At 32.1% G+C, this 12619-nt stretch overlaps 3 protein-coding genes and 1 long non-coding RNA gene across 5 annotated transcripts; 3 read left to right on the top strand and 1 right to left on the bottom strand.

The window, feature by feature from the left end:
- Positions 1-55: 55 nt before the first annotated feature.
- LOC122570315 (arginine/serine-rich coiled-coil protein 2-like) lies at positions 56-4828 on the top strand. Of its 2 annotated transcripts, none has more exons than XM_043732456.1 (5): positions 56-267; positions 1218-1298; positions 2662-2774; positions 2961-3651; positions 4087-4828. In XM_043732456.1, the coding sequence occupies exons 1-5, from the start codon at positions 205-207 to the stop codon at positions 4381-4383; spliced, it is 1245 nt and encodes a 414-aa protein (XP_043588391.1). In that variant the 5' UTR covers positions 56-204; the 3' UTR covers positions 4384-4828. The 2 variants fall into 2 exon arrangements, with proteins under 2 accessions (XP_043588391.1, XP_043588392.1); XM_043732457.1 differs by lacking the exon at positions 56-267 and adding an exon at positions 434-572.
- Positions 4829-5811: 983 nt separating this feature from the next.
- On the top strand, positions 5812-7910 carry LOC122570316 (cyclin-dependent kinase 1). Its single transcript, XM_043732458.1, has 4 exons — positions 5812-5991; positions 6370-6665; positions 6879-7198; positions 7276-7910. Exons 1-4 carry the CDS (start codon positions 5955-5957, stop codon positions 7517-7519), a joined length of 897 nt encoding a protein of 298 aa, XP_043588393.1. The 5' UTR covers positions 5812-5954; the 3' UTR covers positions 7520-7910.
- LOC122570319 lies at positions 6641-8041 on the bottom strand. The gene is made up of 3 exons (XR_006317784.1): positions 7904-8041; positions 7294-7465; positions 6641-7128 (listed from the first exon to the last, which is right to left on the bottom strand). It is a non-coding gene; the product is annotated as an uncharacterized LOC122570319 (long non-coding RNA).
- A 742-nt stretch (positions 8042-8783) lies between these two features.
- LOC122570317 (apolipoprotein D-like) lies at positions 8784-12492 on the top strand. The gene is made up of 5 exons (XM_043732459.1): positions 8784-8916; positions 9929-10048; positions 10130-10256; positions 10824-10919; positions 11758-12492. Exons 2-5 carry the CDS (start codon positions 9929-9931, stop codon positions 12225-12227), a joined length of 813 nt encoding a protein of 270 aa, XP_043588394.1. The 5' UTR covers positions 8784-8916; the 3' UTR covers positions 12228-12492.
- Positions 12493-12619: the final 127 nt, after the last annotated feature.

Genomic DNA, 12619 nt, shown 5'->3' on the forward strand with positions numbered 1-12619 from the left:
CCTGCATTTCCTGTATCTCTCTTCTTCCATATCCGTCTCGGTAACCTCATTCGATGGAGGCGCTATGAAAGCATAAATACACGCTTGTTAAACATTCTCTTTCGACTCTCGACCAATGGCGTTTCTGCGCAAGGCAGCCTAGGATCGACGCGTCGCGATAGTCGTAATAATTTCGGAAAGTTCGTGTCTCGTTTTCACGCCATTATGGATTCGTTAGCGAATTACGCTAGTGACGGAGACAATAGTAACAATTCGGAAGATCCAAAGGTGAGTGTGTACTTGTTGATAAAGTATTAGTTTATTTTACGATTATTTCACTGATGGCGTATTTTCACCTAGGCATCCATGACGCTTAAGAAACTTTTCGTATACATACACGACATGGCTTCTAGGATAGATTCTTAAGTCAATGTATAATTTGTTAATCATTAATCCTGCGATGGCACACCAGTGTTTTTCATTTCAGCCAAATTTTCTACGAAAATAGATGCATAATGATTTATTTTATCAAGCCGTCACTGAGTTCTAAGAAATTTTTACACTGATATACGTATATAACGCAGGCATGTATGGTAAGAAAATATGAATTGCAGGAAAATTCAAGTCAGTAAAATGAGAAATTTAATTGATATGTTGAATGATATAAGGAAACGATTTCCGCGGGAAGAATGGCTCCCTGTGTAATCATGTCATATTTGATCTAAATATTTTATGTAATTCAATTATATTTTGATAATGTATGAATTAGTAGAATGTTCAGTAATTACTTTAACAATTGGAGATGAACTGATCATTCTGTACTATTCTTCGAGGATCAATGCAAATAGCATATTGTTATGTGGATTACACCAAGACAATTCATAAAAATCATTAAAGCTATTTGTTAAAATTGCTGTTATATAAAATGTTTCTTTAAATATTTCCTAACTATATATTTATTTTATATGATTTACTTGAGCTTATAAAAAAATGTATTTACTTATATTAAGAATTATATGCAATCACTATATTCATCTCTTTAATTGCAAATTTGTTGCATATTGTTAATTTTGAGTTATTAATTTATGAATTAAGGGTGTGAAAGTTTCAGTTGATATTCTTATAGATATTCATTATTGGAGTATTAATAGTCTAATATTAATTAATGTCTGTAATGTATGAAATATTTGTTCCTTGTAAATTATTTGACAGTTTATCTTGAATATTGTGTTTTAAAGATACCATATGGGATGCATGGTGATACCAATAAAAGGGCCAGTGACGCTAACTACGATCCAGTACAAATGGACATGAGTGAGGTACAGTGGAATTGAATGTTAGCAAATGTTTGTTTGTGATAATAAGTACAAAATGTTACAACAATTACTAGGAAGATGTGGTATCTTTATGGGGGCTGTACATATGTATAGGGTCATGCCTGATATATATATATATATATATATAAAAATGGTTCAATACTTGGTTTCTAGAGGTCATGTCAAAACCATGTAAATAAAATATAATTTCACAATAGCACTCCTATTGCACCTGTATTCTGTATTAAACATTCAAAGGAAATTAAAAAGCCTTGCATTAAAATTAGCAAAAAAATTGTTTCATAGTGGTTTTGTATGAACTGAAACAATTGTGATTAATTATTTCTTATAAAAATACTAATGAAGGATATAAGACGATATATATAATGTAATGATAATCTTTTTATTATGACGTTTTTTTTGGGCTTAATATCAATATAGTGAAATCATATGGTTTACAGTATATCACTATGATGCAATGCACTCTTACCCTTTATTATTTTTACATCATCTTTTAATATGCTATAACAATATTACCAAAACACAATTCATGATGTACAAAATTCTAAGAAGTTTAAGACATGACCTTAAAGCCTGATTTACCGTGTGGCAGAAACAATGAGGGTAGAGATTGAGATATTTAAAATTTAAATAATAAGTAAATGGGAATGGTGCCATTTCGTGAGAAAATATTAACACGTAGCTCTGTTGGTAATACATGATACAATATCTACGCACCTCGGCAAGGTCTATGCTGTGTGAGGGTCTTTCAAGACTACCCCAAGTCCTATTCAGAAGACAGAGGTGAGTAGAGGAAGCTGGAAGAAGGTAACACTAATAAAAAATCAACCATCAAAGAAACCACATGTACAAACATATTCGGGTAATATAAGTACCTGCTAAAGCAGATAAATATGAAGGGCCCTCATATTCCTTTTATTCTGTTCATCTACCAGAAATTTGACTGGAAAAAGTTTACAGTGAATAAAGATTTCTATGTTATTTTCGTGAAAATTATGTTTTAAGAGTGCTCTCTGTTTTTAAATACCAAAAGTATTAGGATGTAGTAATTTTTACCTGGTAATTATAACTGTTGCAAAACTCAATTTTTACATATACTGAAATTTTGTGAATTATTTTTTGTAAATTTTACAATTTAAAGGAATAAACTTACAGTTTAGAAAGCTAGAGAAATTATACTACAAAATTACAGTAAGTGAAAAATTGATTTTTGCCAAACTGTGAGGGTACTAAAAGAATGTTTGATTTATACTTATAGTTCTTGCAATGTAAATTGAGATTTATGTTTCGCTTAATAGAATATGTGAAAGGTGTATAGTAACGTGGATAATTTTTATTTCTTTAGGAAAGCAACAACAACAATTCGTCCAGGGAATCTAGTAGTGAAAGGGCACATAGTCCAGCTGCACAATCAAAAACAGACTCATCCCGAACATTACCTTCCCCCTCAGACCAGAGGTAAGCTGGTTTGTTTATATGCGTATTCTCATCTCTAAACTTAAATTAATGAAATTCTTTGAACTTTATAAGAGACAAAAAACAAACAAACTTGCAACATACATTACCACCATAATGTTTGCTTTACATACAGAATAATAATACGAATCTGTGTGGTATACCCTGCAGAACGTAATCGTTTTACAGGCGATCTGATCATGAGAATCATACAGCAAATTCGAAAGACGAGCACAAACGAGGAGATAAATCTGACCGTAATAGACATATGAGCGATAAGGGGCGTCGACCGTCGTACGATGATAGAAGACAACGAGAAAGCAGCCACAGGGACAGAGACATAAAAAAAAGTCGGGACGATGATAGAAAATCTCGTGACGATGATAAAAAGAAGGAAAAGAGTTCTTTGGGATCGAGTAGGGACGAGAAGAGCGACGACAGGGAAAAGAGTGACAAAGATCATCACTATCGCGATGATCGAAGAGATCGAAACCGGGATAGAAGCGACAGAGATAGACGCAGGGACAGGGACAGAGATAGAGATCGAGATCGCCGGCATTCTAGAGACGACAGATCGAAAGATCGGTATCGGGACGATCGATTCGGGAATTATCATAAGGAAAAAGATCGCACGAGATCGAGATCTAGATCGAGAGAACGGGCTCCGCCATCTTTTAGGACGATGAGCTATAGGGAAGAAAAAGGCAGAAACAAATTAGCTCAATTAGAGAAATTAGGAATTGAACTTAAAGCACCGGAAGGTGATACTGCTACGCCCGGTGTTCAAAACGAACAGAATTATTATAATCCTTTAGCTACAGCAACGCAAGGAAAGTACGCGGAACAGATACAGAAGAGGAAACTGTTATGGGCAAATAAGGTAATTATTGATGATTTTTTAAATTGATCTTATATGAAGACCATAGGGGAAAGGGAGGATAAATCATATTTTTTGGTTTTCATATGAGAGCAACTTTAAAATACAATATTTTGTCAACAAATCGTATATTATCAAAATTGTTTTCTTGTTAAATTGGGTCCTCTTGAAATTGATTTCAGATAATATTGAAAATATTAAGCATATTATTAGTTTTCTCATAAAATTTCACGGATTTGTCATCTGTTGCTAAAAAAACCTTATATTATCTTTGGATCGAATAGATAGTTTCGTTTTTAACTATGTTATAACAAAGTACACTTTTCTGTACACTAATACAACCAAGTACACCAATAAACAAAATTATACTTATACTTTTCCGTTGTGATCATCATATTGAAATATAATTTTTTTAATTTAATGAAATATTATTTACAGTCAAAACAAGACGAAGGTAAAACGTCTACAGCAGCTTCTACTGCAAACACCTGGATGGGAACAACGTTCACTCATGACCAAGATGGGAAAGTAACGGCAAAGTTTAAACGATTGATGGGCATTAAAGATGATTTACCGACTACTCCGACAGCGGGTGCTAAACCAGATATACTGAAGAAGCAGGAAGAAATGTTTAATAATATGGAACAACAGTATGAGGTAGCGCGTGCTACAACACACACACAGCGTGGTGTTGGACTTGGCTATGCAACCGGTGGTTATCAATTTCCCCGATAGAATGGAGAACCGTTTTTGAACTGTGAGTTTAGGATTGATAACACCCAGCACAGGTGCAACTGAATTTTTTGCCTGTTGATTTTGACAATCTCTTTAGGTTGATTCTGAAACAGTTTTTATTTCAAAGTCATTCTAAATAGAAAATATAGAAAATAATTGCAAAGCTTATAAGATAAAACTTCTGAGCAATCTTGTTGTAGTTGTGTAATTATATTGTAAACATTGAAGAAAGAAAAATAAATTTGTTAAGGATCTGGATGATGAAAGTACTCTGTACTTTCGGTTTGATGATGATGATTATTTTTTATTTTTTGTTCATGAAAAAAAAGTGGGAAAGACTGCAGTCCTGTTATGCTACGAATGCGCTTGCAACATCAATTTATATAATTTCCCATTGTACCTATATGCTGTATGTACAAATACATTAGAGGTATATTGACACAAATCATGTTTTTTTCTCTTTTCTTAAAATAAACATTCTTAAATGATTTTAAGAATCTTTTCTTTTTAATAACTGAAGTCATAAATTAGATCCGAAGAAGTCAATTTAACGCAGATCGTTATCATAAACCATACGTGACTCCATTAAATGATGCCGATTAGGTTACACACTATGAATAAAAATTGAGCTTCTTACCTTTCTTTAACACGTTGATTGCCACGGGGATCGTCGGTGACCTACGTTACTAAATTTTTTATAGTATGAGTAACAACTTTTTGACAATGTGATTGACTTGGAAAAAAATGTACAAATATAATATAATATTTCGTAAAAATTTAAATTTTATGTTGTAGTATATTTCAATATATCGTGACTTCCAGGCTGAAATATATAAAATTCGTGTGACGAAGATATCAGTTCAAAAAATTATTTAATCTATCAAAACTTTCAAGAGTCATACAAATTTGAGATTCAGGATTCTAAAATTCTAAGTATTGGATCTTAACTTCAAATCTCAAATTTTCATAATATTGAAATTCTTCGAATCGCTTCAATATTTAGATCCAAAAAACATCTGTCGCTATGTAAATTCATTAAAACTCAATATTGTTAAGTCATTCATTTAAAATATAATCTGTTTCGTGATTCTAATTACTAGATTGTGGATTTTTATGCACTTATGGGGAAATTTAAAGGTGCAAAGATGTACAAAATGCGCATAATGTGCAAAAATATATATAAGAAATATTATCTCCATTCCTTTAGTTATATTAATAAAAATATGAAATTGCTTAAAAATCTGCAGTCTGATAATTACGATTTTTACTCGGATAGGAGAAAAACGCGGGTTTAGAAGCAACAGCTGGCAACCGCTCTACTTCCATGAGCACGTTACTATTACAACTTGTGACGTATCTATGCCAGGATTGGCCAGAGCAATGCCGACTTGTCACGAACCATACCGAACATTGCACATTCAAACGTATATATCATGGCGTACCGACGTTTGAATTTAATCGTTACGTGACGGTATACGTGGAAAGTTTCTGGTACATATTCAAGTCATATTAAATATTAACGTTTAAAAGAATATATCTGTCAGCTTCCTATTTAATAACCAACATCTATTATGGAGAATTTCGTGAAAATTGAAAAGATCGGTGAAGGTAAATGGTTTTGAATAGTACTTTATAAATTGAGCTTCTTTAACTAATTTTCTGCTCAAGAATTCTTTTTATTCGTTATCCAAAAATATTTCGTCTAACTCTATGTGAAAATGTAGACAGCTAGTCTTTAATATAATTTATATTGTAATTGATTATTGAGTTTGCAAATTTTAGACTCGTGTTTCATATCGAGGTTTAATAACCTTTTAATAAAGATAAGTATTTTAAAAGTTGTAGTTATTAAGAAATCTAATCGAGTTGTAAAGTAGTTGCTTATGAGTATATTTTTTATATTTTGTTTTTGTAATGTAAGTTGTGATTTTTGCTGTTTTATGTGAAAATGAAAGAGTATTATTACAGCAAACAAAATTTTTTTAGGTACATATGGAGTAGTGTACAAGGGGAAGCATAAGAAAACTGGAGAGATTGTAGCAATGAAAAAGATTCGTTTAGAAAGCGACGATGAAGGAATACCATCCACAGCGATTCGTGAGATCTCTTTGCTCAAAGAATTGCCACATCCCAATATTGTCAGACTAATGGATGTTCTGATGGAAGAGACCAGATTATATTTAATTTTCGAATATCTTACTATGGATTTGAAGAAATATATGGATACTCTGGGTAGTGGAAAATTAATGGAGCCAAAAATGGTTAAATCCTATTTATTTCAGGTATTCAATATATTCCTAATATATAAAATAAAATCTTCATTACACAGGCTATATCATGATTTAAGACAAGTCATATTTGATATTAACCACATTAAGTCAAATAACTTTGTTAATATAATCAAGTAATAGATAGGTCATGAACTTATATGGATTAATAAATGTTATATAATACTTTTGTGGAAATTGAAATAAGTCTCTAATTTGTTTTTATAGATTACACGTGCTATTCTCTTCTGTCACAAGCGCAGAATATTGCATCGTGACTTAAAGCCACAAAATTTATTAATTGACAAATCAGGATTGATTAAGGTAGCAGATTTTGGTCTTGGGAGAGCCTTTGGCATACCAGTCAGAGTATATACACATGAAGTAGTCACTTTATGGTACAGAGCTCCAGAAATCCTTCTTGGTACTAATAGATATTCATGTGCCATTGATATCTGGAGTATAGGTTGTATATTTGCTGAAATGGCAACAAAGAAACCATTATTTCAAGGAGATAGTGAAATTGATCAGTTATTTAGAATATTTCGGTATGTTGAGTACGCATGTTAGTAGTATGTTAGGTTGCTATTTAATAGAATATAAATTAATAACAGATATTTTGCAGGATACTAAGGACACCTACCGAAGAGATATGGCCTGGCGTAACACAATTGTCAGATTATAAAGCTACATTTCCAAATTGGATAACAAACAATTTGGAATCACAAGTTAAAACATTAGACGCAGATGGGCTTGATCTGTTACAAATGATGCTTATCTATGATCCTGTGCATAGAATATCGGCACGTGCTATTCTGAAACACTCTTACTTCAATGATTTAGATATGTCGAAAATACCATCACTATAATACCGAAGACTGATACAAATGGATGGAATATATCCTACACAGATACTGTAACGTTTTAATTGTGTGACTGCATAGAGAATATGTCTCAGGGTATATTGAAATATTAATTTATTCGTACGTATGAACGCATTTAACATTTTTTTTTATGTCTTCACTCATTATTTCACATTATGGAAAATTTATGTAACGAACTTTCGTTTTCTATGATACATTTGAACAATATCACAAATTTTTAATAGATGTTATAATAAATCATCGTATACTCAAGCAAAAAAAATTGTGTAGGAGATTAATGTTTGAATGATTCATTTTTGCTGTATAAAAGTTGTGTAACGTTATTGATGAAGCTGTGTGGTGATATTATTGTATATTCTTAGGATTTACCTTAGATTTTTCTACTTCACTCATTACTTATTCATTTCATCCAAAATATCGTGCGTTCACAAGTGTCCTTAAATATCATTGCATTATATATTGAATAAGAAAATTATTTTTCTCAATTGTAAGTATTCTAAGGAAGACAGCACACTAGGTCTTAAGAATACAGTTGAGAATATATCGCTGTTGCCATATTATATGTATCACTGAGAAATTCACACGTTTATTAAGAAAATATGTCATTTGTACTTTTATTTTGAAATAAATGACGACATTTTATTTAAATGTATTGCTCTAAACGTGAAATTTCAGGATTTATATTTTATTATAAGTGTGATTTTTCAGTTCTTTTTTATTTCATAATGTAAATTAAGTTACGTTATTACACAGAGAAATAAAAAGGATAAAACTGTACGTGATGTTTGCAATTCCTAGAACGATTAACTTGATTTAGTTACGAACAAAGATGACTCATAGCGAGCAGCGGTATAGCGAAATTATGCGGCACCCGTGTCTTCAGCTTTTTTTTAATGGACGTAAACAAACTGGTTTTTGTGAGAAAAGATACGTATAAGATCTAGAAGATTCTATCTCATATTTTGTATGTAATAAATCATCAAACAATAACCTATTATTAAAATAAATATAAATTTAACATCATAGGATATTGCATATTTACGATGTTTTATATTTAAAAAAGAGATATCGATTCTGTTGTTTTCATTTTTCTATAAAAATGATAAAGTGTAGTTATAAAATAATGATTCAGAATGTACAAAGATGGTTTAATTATATTGTGTTCTGTACTAATTCTGTTAATAATTTAACATTGTAGTATAATGGAAAAGAAAAAGAAAGAAATCGATGTACTTCTACAGATTCTTTAGAAACAACGTGTTTGATCCGTTCAAAGTATGCGTGACCCATAATTGGATTGAGAGTGGGGAATGTCTCATAAAATCCTCCACTGAAGCTACTGTTTACAGTACCAGTTCAGAACTTGACAACGTCACCTAACAGTGAGTATGCTCGTTTAATTTAACATATTAAACGCGTTACGTTTTACATCAGTAGGTACATTGTACTTGCATTTATCTTTGCGTTCGCAATTTAAATACGCCATAAATGGTAGTCGCCACTTGAGTAGATATATTTAAACAGGATTCATATTTTCATATGCTCCAGAATACTCTATTATAGTATTTGCTATAGTAATTTTTATTGATAAATTGTATTAAATACATTTTAAAAATGCTAACTTTTATTAAATATCTTGTAAGGCATTTAAGATAGTTATAAAATGGTATTAATTTAGTTCCTTTTCTTCATTCAAGGAGAAATATCTCTGTGTTACGAATAGCATTAAGCGAATCGAGGTTCTTGGCTTGTTACTTTGTTATATAAATCTATAATTCTACAAACAAAGACTTGATGCCTGTCTATCTTGTCTTACGCTAATTAGTGCTGTAGTGACGCGAAGTATATATATCGTTCTTCTTTCAACCGTGAATAATAAAAGAAACATGACTTTTCTCTTGTGATAAATAGTTTCTGGAACTGAGCCCTGAGGTCGCCAAGGTTGATCTTAGTCTTTGTGATATTTTTTTTTGTCACTATAGAAAATTCAAGCGTCACCGGACGTGCTATGGTTTTCGCTCTTTGTTTCAGGTTCAAGAGTCCTGATAATGAGTCGTATTATTAAATTATATACGATGAATCGATTTAAGTTTAAGTTTCTTTGTTTACTGTTACAACTATCATTTATGACTTATTCTACGAAATGAGATATCTTTATACATTTATCTTAAAATAAAGATAAAAATAATTTTATATAAGTGAATTATATTGCTATAGGGAAATCATTGACTTTGTAAACTTGATAATTTGTTTCTCGGGGATTTTACTGATATGTAGAAATATAGCTGATAATTAGAAGTGTTATTTGATAAAAATAAAAATTTTTAATAATAAGAAGATCAATACTATAATTATCACTTCCGCTTTTTCTAATATACAAATTTTCTTTCACAGATGAGGACTCTATTCTTTTTAACATTCCTACTGGGGTGCTTTATCCTGGCTAGGCCACACACATATCACATGGGGGCTTGCCCCATCGTGCCACCCATGCCGGGATTTCAAATGAACAAAGTACATTAATTATATTTGGGCCTATAATAAATTTTCTTAACTTCATTCTGTCATATGTTTATAATAATTTAGCAAATTTAGTTTTTAGGTGTGTGGTACGTAATCCAGAAAACATCGACTGCTAGCAATTGCATCACTTACAACTATACTCGTGGAGAAGAACCGGGCGAATACGTCATAACGCAGGATTCCAATCACCCAATATTAGGTAAGAAGAAGAAAATCTAGGTGATCAATAAATTGAGGACCTCTTGCGTAAATATTATATATTTTTAATGGAATTAAAGACATTGAATCTAAATATTTTTCATATTTAAATAGTATAATATTATGATATTCTTGGGTATTATCTGCGTCTTATGTACATAAATTTAAATTTTCCATAAATGCATATATAATATGCATGCATGTAAAGTGGTTAACGATAGAAAAAGTGTTCAGAATTTGAAGAAATCTAAAATTCAAAGAGGAACAATGAAAGGAGAAAATTCTGAAACAAGATTCGTAGTGACACAAAGGATAATAGAGATTGTAAAGGTGCATCTGACATTATGAACTATAGTAACAATGGTTCACGATGAAGTTTCGAAAAGGGCAAGATTTTCTCTTATAGATGACACGGTCGCGTTGGGTGTTTATGTATTGTTGAAAGCTTTGGAATTAATAAAGAAGGTGAACGTCGGATCCCATCAGGACCCATAAAAGCATGTCAATAGGATAACTGTCTGGCAAGTGGGATGAATTATCCGTAATGAAGCGACGTCTCTATGTACAGGTCTTACGCCATTGAAGCACGAGTATCATTACACCGGTGAATTGAGCGTTCCGGAACCGAGTACGCCGGCACGAATGCTAGTTCGTTTTCCTCTTAGTAAGTATCATGATCATGTTCCACGAAATATATATATTTTCGTCGTTCCAGAAGGATTTAAGGAGAACCTGAGTCATGGTAGTAGTAAAGTAGTGCAATTGCTGAGTTCAATTTTACGGTTTTAGCCTTTGGTAACTTGATATGCGGTGTTAACTGGTCTGAAATCGTTCGAGATTTTTATTGAATTTTTTTTGATTTGAATGTGTGAGATGAACTCTCTTATATATTCTTACATGAGTTGATTATGCATTCTTTTAAATAAATAATGGAATTACAAGCTATATATAATGAAATACACAGGATATTGCTGCAATCGTGTCAACAATAGTCTGATTCTGCATGAAAAAACAAGTTAGAAATATAGAATAAAATTGTTTCATACGACGTTTCGTTTTCAAGAAAGTCGATTTCGAAAATTTGTCAAGTACTTGAATTTGACTAATTCCGGCGTGAACAAAAGTAAATAACCGATAAGAGGTTGTTCTATACGTGAAAATAAGTAAAAAAAATGTAGAATACAATTTTTTCGTAAGAGACTTTGTTCTCAAAAGAAGTAAATTTGGAAATTTATCATGCGCGTGTACTAAATCTAAAATCTTCGTGTAAAAATCTTCGAATTCTGTTTTCTTGAAAGCAAGACTTGTACCACAATTGCCCTGTATATATCGGCATGGTACTATACTAGAACTATATGTAAATAAAATATTATATACTATATGTTAAATGAAATATCATAGTATTACTTCATCAAACACCTCAGTGTTTGGCTCCGCTATCAACTTCCCCCTAACGAATTGTTCAATTACTCATACTAACCAGCAATTTAACTTACTTAAAGGTGTAGCCGGAAGTGCGTCTCACGTAGTATTCGCTACAGATTACGTGAACTACGCTGGTATCTTTACATGCCAGAAGCTGACGTTCGCTCATCGTCAAAGTGCGACGATCCTCTCCAGGCACCGAGAATTAGACAAGAGCTACGTGGACGAGATACGCCAATTTTTGGCCCAGTCCGGTGTGGATCCTTTTGATTTGAGCATCATCTCTCAATCTGGATGTCCTCACGGCAACAATAGTCTGGACATCAACGTGGATCCGAATACTTTTACAGCTGAGAACCTTGGAAACGTGGTTCGTAAAGCTGGAGAAAAGATCGGCGATGGTGTCCAATGGGTGGCCAGTGCAGGAAGTAAAGTATACCATAAATTGTCCGGAAGTGAAGAGAAAAGTACTAGCAAACCTGAGGCGAACACCAGAGCAGCCATAACGAGGAATTACGAAACGAACGAAGTCGAATGGATTCCTTAGATTCTAGATTTAAGCTCATTCTAAATGCATAAATCTCGATGAGGACCAATGCTTTTCCTCCTTCCTTCTGTACTCGTCCTTTTACCGTAGGGATATTCCTATTTTTTGCTTTAATTTTGTCTGCTGAAATTTTATGAGAGAATAATTGATCACAACAGCGTACGCTATAATTAGACGCGAGTCGAGAACGAAAGACTATGTAACGAACAAAACGATATTTTTATTTTTTTAACCTGATTGAAATAAAATGAAGTCCTAACGCGAATGAATAAAGTTTTCTTGTATGTATTCCATAAAAATCTACTATATTTAATATATAATTTACTATATATTTTAAGAAATATTTTTATAGTTTAATTCTTCTATACTTTTTTCGCACTACTTAAGTGTTT

This window comes from Bombus pyrosoma, linkage group LG8 (genome assembly GCF_014825855.1).
Source record: "Bombus pyrosoma isolate SC7728 linkage group LG8, ASM1482585v1, whole genome shotgun sequence".
NCBI classification, from domain to species: Eukaryota; Metazoa; Arthropoda; class Insecta; order Hymenoptera; family Apidae; genus Bombus; species Bombus pyrosoma.